At 38.2% G+C, this 17499-nt stretch overlaps 2 protein-coding genes across 4 annotated transcripts in view; both read left to right on the top strand.

Annotated features, from left to right (window-relative positions):
• LOC107224047 (retinoid-inducible serine carboxypeptidase) overlaps positions 1-5285 on the top strand; it is a 53982-nt gene extending 48697 nt beyond the window's left edge. For all 3 annotated transcript variants that reach the window (XM_046733355.1, XM_046733356.1, XM_015663958.2), the window contains 6 exons: positions 161-362; positions 614-781; positions 2150-2227; positions 2747-2901; positions 4061-4164; positions 5154-5285. In XM_046733355.1, coding sequence (XP_046589311.1) covers positions 161-362; positions 614-781; positions 2150-2227; positions 2747-2901; positions 4061-4129 — 672 coding nt within the window. In that variant the 3' untranslated portion in view covers positions 4130-4164; positions 5154-5285. The remainder of the gene's footprint in view (positions 1-160; positions 363-613; positions 782-2149; positions 2228-2746; positions 2902-4060; positions 4165-5153) is intronic.
• Positions 5286-9121: 3836 nt separating this feature from the next.
• On the top strand, positions 9122-17414 carry LOC107224045 (fork head domain-containing protein FD2-like). Its single transcript, XM_015663956.2, has 2 exons — positions 9122-9899; positions 16139-17414. Exons 1-2 carry the CDS (start codon positions 9372-9374, stop codon positions 16433-16435), a joined length of 825 nt encoding a protein of 274 aa, XP_015519442.2. The 5' UTR covers positions 9122-9371; the 3' UTR covers positions 16436-17414.
• The last annotated feature ends 85 nt before the right edge of the window (positions 17415-17499 follow it).

Here is a 17499-nt window from a genome sequence, read left to right on the forward strand (position 1 = left end):
GTGAAAAATGTGTTCTTTATTGGATTTTTCGTCAGCATAAGCGGTTTAATTGTTTTGTTCGACTAATCGACGATCTATCCACCAGTCACTGCACTTAGATTACAGTGCTGCAGATAGTGTCGATTTTGAAGTATAACACGATGACGCTTCCATGCACCAGGGGATGGTCGACACGATCGGATACGAGAAAATCAAAGCGGCCGCACAGGCAACCCAAGACGCAGTCGACGAAGGCAGATGGTCAGATGCGACGTCCGAATGGGCGACAACCGAATACGTGATCATCAACGTGGCGAACAACATCGATTTCTACAATATTCTCTACAAAGTAGCGCCATCGTCCAGTTCCTCGGCCAGAGAATGTTGGTACCAGTAAATCAGGTTGAAACAATACAGCAAACTTACAAGGAAAGCACCCGAAGAGTGTACTTCACCCATTTTGTAGTGCATAAAGAATCATTAGACACGTAATCACTTTGACGTGCTAATGAAACCGATTGAAGGTTAAAAAACGCACCATCTTTCAAGCATATTCGAGGTACTTTTCTTGTTGGTGTTTCAAAGTTTCCAACAAGCTAACGAGATACCCGATTTTCACAATTCACCCTCACAGTTGCCGCCAGTAAAGCTCTGCTTCGGGACGAACGCGACGACCAGCTTGACGAGTTGATGAACAGCGTCGTTAAGGAGGCCCTTGGGCTAAATGTTACTTGGGGCGCACAAAGCGGCACAATATTTGCCGCCCTTTATGCCGATTTCATGAAACCGGCAACTGACCAAGGTACGCAATATGCTATAGTCCAGGTAGCACGCTTGTCCAAATTACGAATGTTATTCGACCAATTATTCATACCAGCCAATGCCGACGGGTAAAGGATTTTCTTGAACATTGGTAGAAAAATAGCAAGACGGTAATGACTCTATAAATAAGCCTGAGGTAGAAGCTGTGTCAACTACATTTATGTTCACATAAATGTCCTCAAAAATGTCGTGGTCAAAACAGAGTCGAAATACAAACTATAGATATTATCACATAGGAGTTACTGTATTAATCATACTACAATCGACATAATCTGGTATAATTAACGAAATTTTAAGGTATCGCTTGCCTATTTTTCTGACGACGGCAAATCACGGTCAAAATATATACACTGTTAACTCTAACAGTCAACCATATTGGCTTCGAATACACCCTTTTAAGCGATCTCCGAGATCGGTCGACTTCATTTTCTGTCGGAAATAATGTCAAATGTGAATCGACTGCGTCTTGCTTTCGACTTTTGAGCTTCAATTACGCGAATCGTAACTAAAATCGGATTTTGACCAAGTTTTGAGACAGACATTATCAATATACTGTAAACTTTGTACCTTTAAAATTAGTGGTCACGTTAATGAAAGTAACTCCGTACCGTTTGCGGCCATGATCTCCGATTGCACGTTACGAATATGGCCTGCACAACCGGATCAAACCGTGGCCACGATCCGTACTGAGGTAGCAAACATCGGTGCATCTATTCCACCTTGTCACAAGCGACGTTTCGGACGAGTGTGCGTGAGAATCGCGATATGCGGTAGACGGAGATTCGAAATTCGAGTTCTGGGTGGTCGGCTTGATAAATAAATACGAAAGTCTCGTCATGTCTCTAGTGTCCAAACTACGAGACCAGCGACGTGGATGTAAGAACCGAATTCAGTTTAAATCTGGTTTGTGTAGATTTGACTAAGGTACTAGAAGGGTACGTATCACATGTGCAACTCGACCTCGATCCCCGGCTGTAAGTTTAAGTCTTCTTCTTAGAAACTGAATTCACGTATAGTCGTTTCTTTAAATCTACGACCCAATATATTCTATTGTTTATTCCGCCGGGCTTGTTGAACGAACCTAATTTATTCTTTCTGGTGGGAAGTTGTGTTGTGTTGTGTTGTGTTGTGCTTTTTTCCATTCATTCTTTTTTCCCGTTCCTTCTTGACTGATCTAAAATTCACGCGGTGTTGTGACAATCGTCAACCGGCAAACTAGATCAACCCACCACGTCGTTATGATACTTTCCATTCGTACGACGCGACAGCTCCAGGCAGGTTCAAATTTATTGTTTCAAACTCTCTAACTGCTTATATTTTATTCACATTCAACTCGTTTCTTTTATAGTGGAATACTTGCTGAACAACACCGACATCAATATTTTCGTATTCACCGCGCAGCTTGATCTCATCGTCGACACACCTGGTAAGCTACGTAATTTTCACCAAATTTCTCTACGTAAATACCATCCGCCTTGTAATATTACAAGTTGCATGGCGGTACTTTCCGGACAATCTTTTTCCCCATTAATATCACGTATCATATATTAAACCAATTAAACGGCCTACAGATATAAAAGAAACAAAAAGTTATAGTGCAATAAATTTTCAAAGATTGACACACATACAATATTTCCGTGTTCAATCATAAACCTCGTAGTTGTATGGATCATTTTCTGGTAACTTCACGAAATGCGCTTTGACAGTTCTGATATTTTGTAATCTTAATTGATTGAAATTTTTGGGCTGCAATTGACTTCAAGATCACCGATTAAGGTGAGAGAATGTTGATCCGTTCAATATAGGATGAAATAGCAGCAACTGATGCCTCATTTATTCGTCGTACATATGCAAAATGAAAAACTGGACTTTTACTTTCTTGATCTCGTGACACGATCAAGTATTGTGGTTCGCAATATGACGAAGAATAAAATTTTCCCCACAGGAACAGTTCTATGGGTGGAACGTCTAAAGTGGCCAAACGCGACACAATGGCTCAATTCATCTCGGAACCCGCTCGTTATCGATTCAGTTATCGAAGGCTACGTCAAGCAGGACAATAACTTCAAATTATATTGGATCAACAGATCCGGGCACATGGTGATTTATCAAGGATTAATCGGTTCTAAAATCTCTAACATCGTTATTCGCGCCGATGATAATAAATACATAGTAAACGACTCCCCTGTTATATGATAGGAATACATCTTTTTGTAAGCAAAGTCGAATAATAGAAGCAAAGATACAAACGACATGAGAAAAGTATTGATAATTAGAACTTTCGAATGATATAGGAGATTTAAATGAGGAAATAACTTTGAAATTTAATGAAAATCGATTAGGATTCTACAGAAAGAAAATTATTTTCATGTTTTTTAAAAAATTCTTGTCTTTTATAGAATTTTGAATTTTTTTATTTCAATAGTATTGTTGAAAAAAATGTGACTGGATTTCTGGAAATCTCATTGTTGATCAAGATAAATTGAAATGTGGTAGAAAATGTAAGGTCAAATACACAAGTATTTATTCATTTTGAACGTTCTAATTAAAAAGAAAGAAACAAGTTCTCGAAATCTTTAGATCTTATCGTTAGCTTCTCTCATTCGAATTTACTCAGATTCAGTTTAATTTGTGTTCACTATCATCGGTGCAAACAACAGTACTAGAGATTTTTGTGAAGAGTGTTTCCACTCTTCCAAACTTTTTATTCAAGCGATGAAGCTCATTTATTTTGAAGTCGTCTCGCGCTATTGGTCTGAAACTGACCTCATTCGATTTCTGGCGATGAAGTTTATACGATAAGAACTGAGAGCGCTTTGTGCAGAATAAGTATAACGTGTTTTCATTCCTGTCATTAACCATTCAAGACAATGTATCTATTATCCAATGCTCCATTTGGCATAGACTGGACATTTAGTCGCAAAGAAAGTATCAGCTACCGCATATAATAAACAGCTATGGATCACTTTCTAAGCGGTATTGTAAATCTATTTCCTATTCAATGACAGGGCATAAATTACCGCTAGAATGAATTTCTTTGTACGCTTCTGCGTTCGATGATTTCATTAAACTACTTACAGTACTTACCATCATGATACCCGCGAGTCCGACGTGAAAGAACGCGAGTCGTGCGATAATTTGGAATTCGATTGCAGTCTGTGTCATTTATACGCAAAATTCCACAACCACATTGTCAAACCTAGTTGCTCGGAAAAAAAGATATGCGTGATCTTAAAATTCACCTTTCTCTTTCACCCAGGTGCCGACTGACAATCCTGTTGCCACCGCAGCCATGCTGGAAGATCTGACAAGCAACGCCGATAGCTAGATGCATCAGACAATTAATTTTCGGTTTCATAGAACGTAAGAATTTACTGCATCGTGCAACTTACTTAAAAATTAATCATAATTTTTAATAAATGCTGTAACTTTGCATGATCTCTGGTAGGTAAAATTTAATTCGATCAAATCGAAGGAATTGGAGTTATTTCGGGATTTTTTCACAACCTTTTCTCATATCATACCGAGAAACATTTCAAGTTGTAGTAACTGTCCAGTCTTTAACCGTTTACATTTTTTTTTACTGAAACGTGGCAATAATTGTTTCTTTAAAATAAATGCTTCCGAAAACATTCTCTGACGTGAGATTTATTATACACGCCAAAAAATTGTTTACATTATACAGTGCAAATCCCCCAAGTAACAACATACGAACGGTCGTGTCTCGCTCAACAAACCTTGTTAAAATTTGTCCGGATGAAGAACATAATTTCTCTCTAACCAGAGGAGAAATAGAATCTGTAAAAATAAATCACACTTTACAATCGACAATTGAATTGAAACTTTCGGTTTCTGACTGCTGGGTGCGCTGAAAAGTAGGGGTCTTATATAACTATATAACAACCTCGAACAACGGTGATCCTACACTTGCACCAATCGTAAACAATAGTAGGAGAGAAAAAAATTACAGTAACCAATCAGCACGCGTTTGTATTATCAAGTTGTTAAATTTTTGGAAATTTAGACAGTTTGTTTTTAGCTGTAGACTTTTACAGTTGGATATTACAGAAGAAGCGGGGGAATTTTTTTTTTTTTTTACACCAATTAGATTCGTAACGTTGCAGTCGAGTGCACAGCTTTTGAAGTACATACCCACGTATTTCCGGATTTCCACTCTCTCTCTCTCAAATTCGAAAAAAAATTCGGAATCGTTATGACGCATGCAATGAAAGTATTAATTTGATCCTGCGGTACCTTGATCCGAAAATATCGCATTGTGGGTTATTTACTACAGCGCTAAATAATGTATAAGTAATAAATAACTAATAAACAAATATTGATTTAATTTACAGTGAAACGAAGATTCTCGGGGTGTCGAGCTTTATCAGTTCACCTGGGTGATAAGACGATAAAGGGCGATAAAGGCGTCTGTCTATAGAGAGCTTCGGTACTCGACGTATCGAGACAATAAACGAATTTACATACCAGCTTTTCTTTTCTTATACATATAACCACTTTCCTTAACCCAACCGGAAAAAAATGAAGACAAAAGCAAGGCTAACTTTCCCTTTGCATTTCAAGTGAAAATTTCCGTGATATTGAAAAGGGCCAGAATAAATTCTTTGGTGCGCTTCATCGACGTAATTTTGCCAATACGCTGCTGACTACTTGCGATGTTGATGATATGTCTCCCGATGCATGCCTGCTTGCTTAAGAGTACGTATTGCGATCGCTTGCTTACATGCTACATCCTCTTAGAATTAGGCTAATCCGAGAAATTACTGCAAAAAATTACTTCTGGTATCAGGAGCGGATCCGAGCCGAGGTGGCCGATCAAAAACAGGGACTGATTGATTGACTGGTTGTGATGTCGATGCTGTGTGTCTCGATGCATGCCTGCTTGCTTGAGTGGGCCGGTGAGTGTTTGCTGAGCGAGCCACGGATCAAAAGTAACGGCCGAATAGAATAATATAGGTATGTACCTTATTCCTAAAGAGGAGATGAAGATAAATCAACAGCTCGTAGGTTCAAAGTTTCTATTTCAGTTTATTCAATATGCCTCGATCGTAGTACAAGTATTTTGGTGTCAGTGTATAGTACCTCAACGAGTTGCTAACAAGTGTTGTGGTGGAAGATAAAAAGAAATGCCAAAGAGTGATTGAACATCGCATTAGAAATCTTAATATTATACGACGGAGAAAAATCGCAACATACGTAACTTTAGAAGTTTGAAATTAGTGACCAATGTGGTATCTTTTGATTTTTTATGTAAATTGTTGCGACGTTACGATCGGCAATAATTATCGACGATCCTACGAGCTTAACGTGTTATTGTCTCGCCATGTCAGGAAGAAAACATAACTTCAGGCAGAATATGAAAGACTTTATACGCGATGACTTTCTGCTGTCGGTCCCAGGCATTTTTTGATGTGTTTTTTGCGTTTTTTTTTGGGTTCAATTAGAAATCTAGAAATAATGACACAAATCGATTACGAGACGGAAGATTTTTTGCCCGAAAACAAAAGTCACTATAACCCTTTCACATTTTTGGTGAAAATTTCAATGATTTTTGATTAATTCATTTATTGTTTTATTAATTGCTTAAGATAATATGTGCCCAATAACTTGCACAAAATGTCATCTAGGTTTGCAGTGAAATTAGGAAGATCCAGAGTGAAGCGATTTTTATATTCTCAAGCTGAATGTCCTTTGATGAGATTTATGTGCCGTCTAAAGTTGTACGGTTTGTGCTGTTTTCCCGTATATGTTTATGAGCTGCTTGGGGTCTGTCGAAATCGATTTTCCATGCAAAATCACGTCGTTGACGTTACGAAGATTGATTCCGTCGATTCTAAAAATCAGGAAATATTTGGAAACAATGAAAATGGGCTAGTCTCATTTTATACGAGATTTTGCAGTCTTAAACCCTTTCTCTCCTAGAATTGATTTTTAAACCCCTCTACCCAATAATTTGTTCCCCGGAATCCCGGAATAAACTATTCAAAGAAAATCACACAATCTTCTTCAGAAATACAACAGAAATGAAATGTACTTGAGACATTTTTGAATCAGGAGAAAAATAAGACGCGAAGAATTACACGCAAAGGAAAAGAATGACTTCGTTTCAAACGGCAATACTTGTTCTGTACGAGTATAATTATAAATCACGTTTACCGTGCACAAAAACAACAGTGACAATTGTTGCCTGTGTATAATATAGAAACGGTGCAGTCAACGCCTGAGAAAATCTCGGGAAAGATATATGAACTCGATGTCTATAGTTAGACAGTGAGCTAATCCCGTAGAGAACGTAAAGAAAGTCCCGGGGATATAAGAGCGGGAATAACGAGGTGATTTATTTTTTAATATTTGGTTGTTATCCTAAGAGATTAAGCAAGGGCGCCGTGAGACAGACGCTCACTGCAGCATCGTGAAAGATTACACAAATAAGAACTGCCGTAGCACGTAGCATCGGAGTCGGCTAACGACGACGACGTCGCGACGCTCTGTAAGCGAAGCCAAAGAATGGAGTGGCTCGTATTTACGCGTAACACGTGTAGATAAGAATTATGCCGTTTCAGATTGGGGTTGTTTTTTTTTTTAACACTTTTTTCATTATCTTTGTATATTTTTATTTTTTCACCATAACACGATCTAAATGTTACTTTTCGCCGAATTAGAAATTCGTCCCGAGTATAGGATTTTTTTCTCGAATCCGGAAGGTGCCTCGTTCCATGCGATTCTTTAGCATTTGAAATACCTAACGTTAAATGTACGAAAAAGTGTGTATTCACTCGTTTCTTTGCCGAATTTTCTAATATCATCATACATCATACATAGTATTAAAGCGAAACCAAAGCTTAGATCTTCGGATGTTCAGAAAGTGACGTCACCCAAAATTTTTTCCATTTTGACGTCATCGATCTGTAGTAATCAGCTAGCCGAATTCCTCAGTCTGGAAACAACCACACAGTAGAGCGGACGGATGAGAATCGGGCTCCGCAGATTTCGAGTACCTACCGGGTTCTCTATCTCCTGCATCCTGCGCTCCAGGTTCCCTACCTTGTCAAACTCGACTTCACGGACTAGCGGACTGACATTTATTACCCATTGAACAATCCTCAAGCAGCAGAATTTGGAAAAGAAAAAAATTACTCAATTTACATATTTATAGCTGCCGAAATGCGTAGGGGATTTTCGCTAAGTTAATTTAAAAATTATTTATTAGCAAATAAGTGCCCCTTCTCTGGTTAAAAATTTAACATTTTCATTCAAATACTCACCAATTACACAAAAATCAATATTTATATCCCCTACGTAATTCGGTAGCTATAGACACGTAGATTAAGCTGTTTTTTTCTAGAATCAAATTTGTACCAGTTACACCGCGTGCCGCATATCTCGCGAGAATGGCTCCAGTGTCACCATTTTTTAATATTTATTGATAATAATTTTTTGCATTACACTTAAATATATGCCTAATAAATTCCTCAAACATTATCATCGTATTACCGAAAGCTGGCTGGCCGAAAACCACTGGATAATTTCCTCATATGCATCCCGAAAAATTATTTGATCCGGAGGGCGAATCGATCAGTTGTTAGAATCTAAAAAATATTTTTCATAAATCAATTGAATTCCTTAAAAGGTATACTCCTTTACACTCGAAAGATGCCGATATGTCGCATTCCCGTAAATCGAACGAAATCAGTATTAGTTGGACACATTTTCTCGTTAGATTGAACGAAGAGATTTGCCGAAATAGAAAGAGCAAAAAAAAGAAAAAAATTGCGACAACGAGTAACTTTTCCTCTACTAATTATACTTTCCGGGGATCTTTTTTTCAACGTGACTTGATTCTTTCGATCAAAGGAAGGAAAGGAAAAAAAACTAAAAACAACTACATTTCCCTGTAAATTGAAAACAGGTTCCAATGAGAAGGCGTGCTCCGCATCCTCCGGTGTTCAACGTAAGGTAATTTTTCGATCCCGGTACCGCATCGACATAAGATGAGGAGGCAGGCGGCCGTTCAGGGAACCGGTAGCAACTGAAACGACAAGAGTCGTCGGCAGCGGGGGATTCGGTCGGTGTGAGCGGTGCCGAGGGTGGATAGAAAAAGGCGACTGTTCCGGGAACCGCGGTTTCGGTATAATTACCGCAACTTTGTTTACATATAGCCCGGGTTACTGCCGGCGTGGGTGTTAGGACAGCATATGTGTAAACAGCAATAAAACACGTAGTGCGGTCGCGGCTGCTCGCCGGCGCCTCCCCCTCGAAGATGCCTCTTCCCCGATGGGCGGAGCCCGCTCTGTAACTTCCCCGACGAATAAACCACACCGTCCACCCTTCATTAGTGAATTGCTCCCGGAGGTATTCGCCGCCGGGTCCCACCGACGCACGCGGAGAATTCACCAAGAGTCGACCCCGCGTTTCGATTACGGGTCCCAAATCCTCGGTATGCACGATCTGGTTCATCTTCGTCGGTGAAGTTTCGCGCTCGCGGGCCCCGATCGGTCCCACCGGTACGTTAAAAGAAAAAAAACAAAAAAACAAACAAACAAATCCGAAACATGGACGAGATTTTCGCCTCCGGATGTCCGGCTCTGACGGGCTACTTCGCTATAAACGGGGCCCCGATCATCGGGGCCCAACCGATGATCAACTCGTCGTACCTCTCGCAGCTGACCTGGGCCTTTCCGATACCCCGGTACAAACCACCCCCGAGGTACGAAAAGCCCCCGTATTCGTACATCGCCCTGATCGCGATGGCGATAAATTCATCGCCGAAACAGCGGCTCACCTTGTCGGGGATATACAGGTTCATCATGGAGAGGTTTCCGTATTATCGGGACAACCGGCAAGGCTGGCAGAACAGCATCAGGCACAATCTTAGCCTGAACGACTGCTTCGTGAAGATACCGCGCGACAAGGCGAACGTCGTCGAGGGTGAACATTGCGGTGGAAAAGGTAGCTATTGGGCGCTGGATCCTTCAGCTAGCGAAATGTTCGAGCATGGGAATTACAGGCGAAGGAGGACTCGGAGGCAAAGAAATTTCTCCCAGCATAAACATCAGGCGAACTCTGCTGCTGGCGTGCCGGTAAGTCGGTTGTCATTTAAGGGTGAATCGGCACGAATCGGAAGAGGATAAACCATCCGAGATACGACAAGCGCCGCGCTATTTGTCCCGAGGAAGTATCGCCGCGAACGCGAACGAATCGGCGTCGCTACTAATCGCTACAATTTATTGATCATATTCTGAGCAAATTCGAATCGAGCAAGCTAATAATAGGGGGGGATCGGACGAAACTGCTCCCCTAACGAAAACACGATTTTCAAGAAATTTCGAGACAACAATTTGTTTCCTTTTGGCCTAAATGTAATTTTTAACGCGTGGGGGCCGATTTGCTAGGTTGGGTCCATTTTACACGATCCTCACGTACGGCTTGTGAACAATAATTCAGCAGACGGAGAGGCGATTCGTTTTGAAATCCAATTACGATGCCAATCCATTAACTCTTCGATGACACGCTCAATCGCGTCTGTAAGGTTTACAAAAAGTGCAAATTTTTACCAGTCATCGTCAGCGGTTAATTATATATCGCCAGTTAGAATCGACTTCAATTTCAATTTGTTATCAGTGTTTATCCAAGTTCAGAATATCCCGAATCGAAATAGTAAGAATGAAATTCCAAGAAGTATTCGAAAACCTAATAATAATAACGATTATCGCTCCGGCGATTTCGGCTGATATATTATCGATGAAACACGAACCCCTCGATTTCATTTCAGGCGATTTCCATTGATTTTTACACCATCGTGTGATTTTCATTTATTTCCAATGTTATCCCTGATATCAAGTCTCTTCTGAATATCCTTGACGATTTTCAGCCATTTACGGGTAGTCGGATAAATCGCCAATCGCTGTTGGTAAATTGGAAATCAATAATAGTACGTGGAAAGATCATGGGAATCAGTACCATGTTAATGAATCGAAACCATTTAATGTCTAACGAGACTCGCAAAGATTTCCATGATTTCCAATTTTTATCGCGAGATTTATTCAACGTTATCGTACGTGATTTAAAGTGATTCGCAGTGATTGTTAGTGATTTCAATTATCGCAATTAATTCCTCGCCTCGTATCAAAAAACGTTCACGTTCCTTTGATCTACAATTTTATTTCCAACTGTCGAATTTATGACTCTTTGAGTCAGCGATCCCTGTGAAAAAAATTTTAATAAGTAGAACTTGAAAATGCTTAAGCTTTGCAGGTGGTTTGCATCCAATTTTAACGCTTTTAGACATATTCCGTCCACAATGGAGATCGCCGAAGGTCGCTGGAAAAGAATTTAAAAACATTTATCTCTAGAGAGGAAAAAATAGATTTTTGTGAGTACAGTGCAACAAATGTTTTTTCAACAATTACATTTTTGCACTTATAGCTATACGTGATGTGAGATAAAAACCTTTTATCAAATTGTTATTATCTTATTGTTACCTTGTATCGTTTTAATTTGTTCAAATTCAACTTTATCACGTAGTAAGTATGTTATTCTATTCGTACTCACCATCATTGGCACAAATAACATATTTGGTACAGATTTCTTGAAAAGTTCTACGCTTTTCTTGACTTTCTGCTCAGTGAAATCATTTTTGCAAGGATTGCAAAATGATTGTTTAGTTAGTGTAATTGGAAAAATTATCATTTTAAGGTAATACACGCTACGTGAATAAAATGCAGCATCAAAGAAATATTGCATTGTCAATAGTAAGATCGTTCAAAGTTGACTACGCGTCATTTAGTTGGGTTGATTTTACTAGACAGGTGCCCGAGCCCATCCAAATAACTTGTACTCGTCTTAGATCTTTTGCGAGAAAGAATTTTTAACGCGACACAGATAATATTTTCCTACTTCAACAAAATACTTTCTAGATTCAATATGTAACGTGATATTTGATTGCGGTAACCAACTAGTAACTTTCATGACTCGATAAATCTCCCTACACTTTATACATCGAATGGATTTAGCAATTTGTATGAAACATTTTAGCTGAATCTACCAGAAACTGCTTCGTTATTTTGATGATATCACGAATCAAGTAACTATTATTTCATTAGATTCGTCAAATTAAAATCCAAATTTTTTATTTATAAGTATACTCTATTCAATAAAATGTTGTTCCTTTTTTCAATCTCCAGCAATTGCACGATTAATTTTGGTATTTTGGACGGAACATTGCGTCGCTTTGAAAGAAATTTCGACATTAAAGAAGTAGAAAATTTTTTCCGAGTGAATGCGTTCGAATTTTCTCAAAATTTTACAAACGTTCCGAAGTTACCGCGTATAAAGTTTGAAAAGAAACGTCGTTTCGAGTGAAATGATCAGTGCAACGAAACAATGGTTAAAATGAAGGCAGCACTGGTATCGCATCGTTGATTATTTACGAATCGCCCTGTATTAATAGCTACTATTCAAAGTTAATCTAAAAATCAAGAACAACTTTCCTTCAAAAGATTGCAATGGAAACTTGAGGAAAATTATTTTTACATTCTCTTTCACAATTAGACTTACACCCTCAAAATAATACTCATTTTGTATAAGGAGCACTCCACTCACGGTATAAATTAGTATATCATTGACAAATTAGAAGCATTCAATCCTACAAATTAAATAAGCAAATTACAGGTACAGTCAGTACAAAAAAATTGACTAATTTGATCGGCATACTATAAAGTAATACTTAGCAAAAAAGTTGCAGTATATTTCTGTTTCCTTCCATCGCTTAGATAAAGTTTTAGGCGATTAGTTTTCTTGTTTACGTAAAAACTAGTTGAACATTTTAATTACTTTCAACGCCACGACGTGCTGGTCTTATTTTCGATTTACTTTTCTTTTTTTTTTTCATATCCGATAATATTTCTTTCGACATGTTTCACTGCTGTAAGGTGAGAGTAAAACCAGCGTCTTCCTAAAATGAAAATGAATCTATGATCGTTTATTTGACAAGTAGAATTTCGAAACCAAATCCTGCATTGTTCGTGTAATTGACCGGACCTCGATTATACCCCGGGTAAGAAGTCCACGATATAAAGACATTCCAGCGTTTGTGTACATAATTTTAATTACAGTGTTTACAAACAATTTACTGTAACGCACCTAGTTCGGAAATATATCTTCCAAAGCGCGTGCCGTAAATTGGTACATGACAATGAACTTTTTACAACAATTACATTCTTCGTGTAACGGTTGGAGAATACGAGCCGACAATGAATGGTTCTTGAAGTTACTAATGTTGGAAAGTTGCTTTGCTCGGCGTTTACTTCTCTTCTATCTAACGGCAAAAATCATTTCACCTTCACTTTCTTCCGCCGACTAATATAGGCATGATGGACACATAATTCGTATATGTATGTGTAATGTATGTATATGAGCGCACGGTGTTTTCTCCGCCAAGCGCCGACTAGAGGTATGAGCTTCGTAATCATTTCATCTTTCCACCCTATTCGAAATAACAATACCACACAAGTTATGCCAATGTCATTGTTATCCACGTGTTTATGGCACGGAACGCGGTCGCTTCGTTCCTGACAGTGAACATTCGTTACTCAATTAATCAAATTTATCACCTAGATAAACGATATTACCGCAATGCAAGTCGCAGATTCTAACGCCAACATTGTACTCTTAATTAACATTGTATCGAATATAGGTATTCAAAAATTGGAAAGTACAAATGCTTATTAAACTGCAATTACGAACCAAAAATAGTTTAAACAACTGATTTGTATCATTAATATTTCACCACCAGTTTCATCAGCCATGATATTGTCTACAATGTCGAAAATTTCGGATTTAATCACCCCGGGCGAATGTCTCAAAAACTAACAGAGATACAAAAAAAAGTCTTATATAACAGTTGCAGGCATTCGAAGGGAAAATGCGATGCAGATACGGTTCGACTTGTGGATTGTGCGATTTCCGAGATTTTGCAAAACGTAATGAACGAGTTTTATGTTTACATTTCTTACATTTCGCATAAATTCATTGTCTCTCGCCTACGCTGAAAACTTTTCCTGGGGATACAAAATTGAGGAGAATTTAAAACGATGTAACATTTTTCATAATTTTGGTTTGGCTCGTACATTAAGATCACAAAGTTTTCAACGTGGGTACCAGACAATAAATGCGTGGAAAGGCTAAGGTAATAGAAAGAAAAATACAATGATTCAAAAAAAGTAAAAATTTGAGAAACAGTGTATATATACTGATATTGTAATTTTACTTGACGTTTAAAGAAACCAAGATAAATCTATAGAATTGAGTGCAAACGAAGAATATTCTAGAAAATTGTGACTCGTATATCAAGAGTGCGGTGCCCTGCCAGTTTTTACAATTCCCTGAAAATTTTTTCCATTTTCACACTTAAACTTTATGAGTTTTCAAACAATTGTCTCAAAGTCTCCACAAATTTTTTTCTATACGTCTCGACGAGCCGTTCTGTAATAGAAATACCCTGCATTTCTCCAGTCAATATCTCCTGGGTTCTATGAATTATCCGAGTTACACTGATCGCAGGCTTTCGAAAGCTTGCGAACTTTTCCGTGAAAAGTTAGCCAAGAATAGATTTCCAGTTGGACTGGAGACTCCAATTTTTAGAGAAATTTCACAAAATTTATTTGTATAACTCTGTACGTGTTCCATACAATAATGAAATTTTGAGCAACACGTAACATCTAGAAATTGATTTCATACGATTGCGACCTAATTATGAATAATATAATTTTTGAAATGTGATACCCGCTAAATTATTTGCCATTTGCCGATTAGACACCACACTCGGAATTTTTAGAAGTTGCCGGCCCTGAGTGTCGGCATTAGCCGGGTTCTATGAAGTACAGTGCACCTAGCATCGGCGTTATATACAAACAAAGGGCTGATATGCCAGCACTTGCAGAGATACAGAAATAGAATGAACCGCACTAAGCACCACAGTGTATAAAGAAGACGTTTTCCCACCACGTTTGCAATGCTATTGCCGTAATATTGTAATCACAATTATCGAAACAAATCGCCCGAAGCGATCGGTCGAATGTCCACGAATAATCAGTAAACGTCGTGCAAGGATATTACTAACACATTCCAAGCTAGAATAATTATTCCATAGAAAATCGAAATAATCAGTTTCGAAAAGTCTTTCATAAATATTCGATCTGTTGCCATCTATACGTTATCTTTTAAATCCGCTAGATTTTGAGATATCGAGGCAAAATTCCCGCCCTTGGTATTGTTTTCATCCGAACTAATTGAAACGGCTAATCACAAACTCCATTAAATGCACACGACGAATAGCCACAAGAACCACTAATAGTATTGAAATGGGCAATCACTGGCACAAAATTCAAAAAGACAAGAAGTGCGATTATGGCGTTTTAATTTTAATTGGATATAATAATTTCTCGGTCAAGAAACATTCGATTTTTATCAATTATACTAGTTGTATAGTTAAGGACTAGTTTCAGCATATAGGACATTCATTTTTAAAGATTATATTCAAATTTAATCAGCATCGTGCATCTTCTCTACGGGACTGGCTGTAAGTCAAATTACGTCACACAGCGAGAAATTTCATTCGTTATAATCAATTACTAAAAATTCCGCGGTAAAATGGACATTGTTACAATGAAGATTTAAATATTGTCCGAATTACAAGAAAATGTGCTACAAGTAACTATTTGGTGTTGTTATAGTTGTCAATTATACTCAATCTTCTGGTTATCGCGCGACATAAAATCTGTTTGTTTGACTTGCTAATTTTTTTCAGTCAAATGAGGCGTTATTATCAATTTATTTGTTGCACTAACAATCAAATTACCGCAATTATGGTTACAAAGAAGTAAAGTACGAGTAACCATAATCGGAAATGAAACACACGCTAGATTTAATGGTTACAGTTACAAAACTCATTTTCATTTTGTGCCCAGGGCTGCAATATGTGTTCGGTAATGGTAAAAAACGACGATATTTAATAACTGTAGGGTAAACTGGAAATTTCTCTCGTTGCATGCAGACGGCTTCGTACATATATGTATATTTTAATCGATAATTGCGAAGGTAAATAGTTCTAGCGGTATCGGATCGTCTGCCGGTGAATTGTCACGACGAGGAACATGCAATGTTTGCCTAATTGTTGTATTATGTTTGCCAATATATCAGACAGAAAACATCGATCGAAGCGAGCAACGCTCGGGGGTACAATTTGAATTCTGAAAAATTGCAAAGCTGTACGCGAATAATACTCGATACATGAAATTGCTGAACAAATGTTTGTTCGCAGATGAGTCCCGACTTTCTGGTACCGACGTCGACTAGCCGTCTTCAAGAACATTTCGCACCAGAACAAAACTGTAGCGAAGCGCCGCGAAACGTTGCATCAACGTTTGATCAAGATGCGAGAAGAAGAGACGAAACAAAGTATACCAGCCCTCCGGAACGATGCATCAAGTCGACGATGTTCACGATCGACAACATCCTGAGAAAGTCACCGGCGCCAATTGTCTCCAAGGCGACTTCAGTGACGAATGAACTCATAGAAGATATAAAAATCGACGATAAAAACTTTTCTCTGCGGTAGGTGCGGAAGAAGAAACGGAATGACGTAATATCTTCTCAACCTGCGGACACCGATTATTATCTATTATTTATAAAATTCAAGAATTTTACTAGGAATTTGTCAATCTTCGAATTCTTATCGTCCAGGTATAAATACTACGGTAAGGAATTGTATGCAAATTTCTGAGGTATCCGCTTTGTGCTGATGGATATGATCGCACACAAATGTAGTGATGTATGCTTTCGTATATCAATTTGCATACGCTTATACGCGATCGGAGACAATCTGACCTAAAATATGTAATTTTACATCATCGCTGCATTTTTATAATGAGAATTAATTCGCAATTATCACTGCGATTGAAATTCTTGCAAATTCGTTTGTCCGAAAATTGACGTGTAGAATTTCGTTAAAGTTTGCCATCGTGCCTACTTTTCGTAAGAAAATATCCCGCAATCGTTCTTGCAAAAAAGAAAAAATCATGGAAAATATGCGCGAGAATTTTATTAAAATGTCAGAACTGGGAATGAAATGATTGTAGGAAAAATGTCTGAGGATCATATCGCCTTCAAATGAATATTAAATCTTATTTATTGTATCAGAGGTTTTATTAAAATCATAATCACACGTCTCACCGAAATGTCAACATACATTGTTTACGATTCATGAACACATCCATAGCTTATCGTCCATAAATTATCACCGAAATGAAAGAATATCTGGGTTTATAATCGAGGACAAAAAAAAAAAATATATATACCCGTACAAATATATCTCACAGCTAGGAAAAGCATCACTGGAATAAATATTCCTTCGTTTTTATAGGGTTATACGTGAAATATTGTTATTTGGCGCAGAAATGTGATTGTAACTAGCACACAATACCCACCGTGAAATAACATCGCTAGGCGAAAACGGTATAACGTTTGCAGTGGATAAAACTCGCGGTTATATACATGTGCGCGGTGGTGTTTAGGGATTATTTAACGACTGTTGCGATCACACATGCCAATGTTTGTTTCTTCAAAGGCGCAGTTCGAATGTTAAATTTCAAAACAAAAGTAGTTGAACGTCAACATGATTTT

The sequence above is a fragment of the Neodiprion lecontei genome, chromosome 3 (genome assembly GCF_021901455.1).
Source record: "Neodiprion lecontei isolate iyNeoLeco1 chromosome 3, iyNeoLeco1.1, whole genome shotgun sequence".
Taxonomy (NCBI): domain Eukaryota; kingdom Metazoa; phylum Arthropoda; class Insecta; order Hymenoptera; family Diprionidae; genus Neodiprion; species Neodiprion lecontei.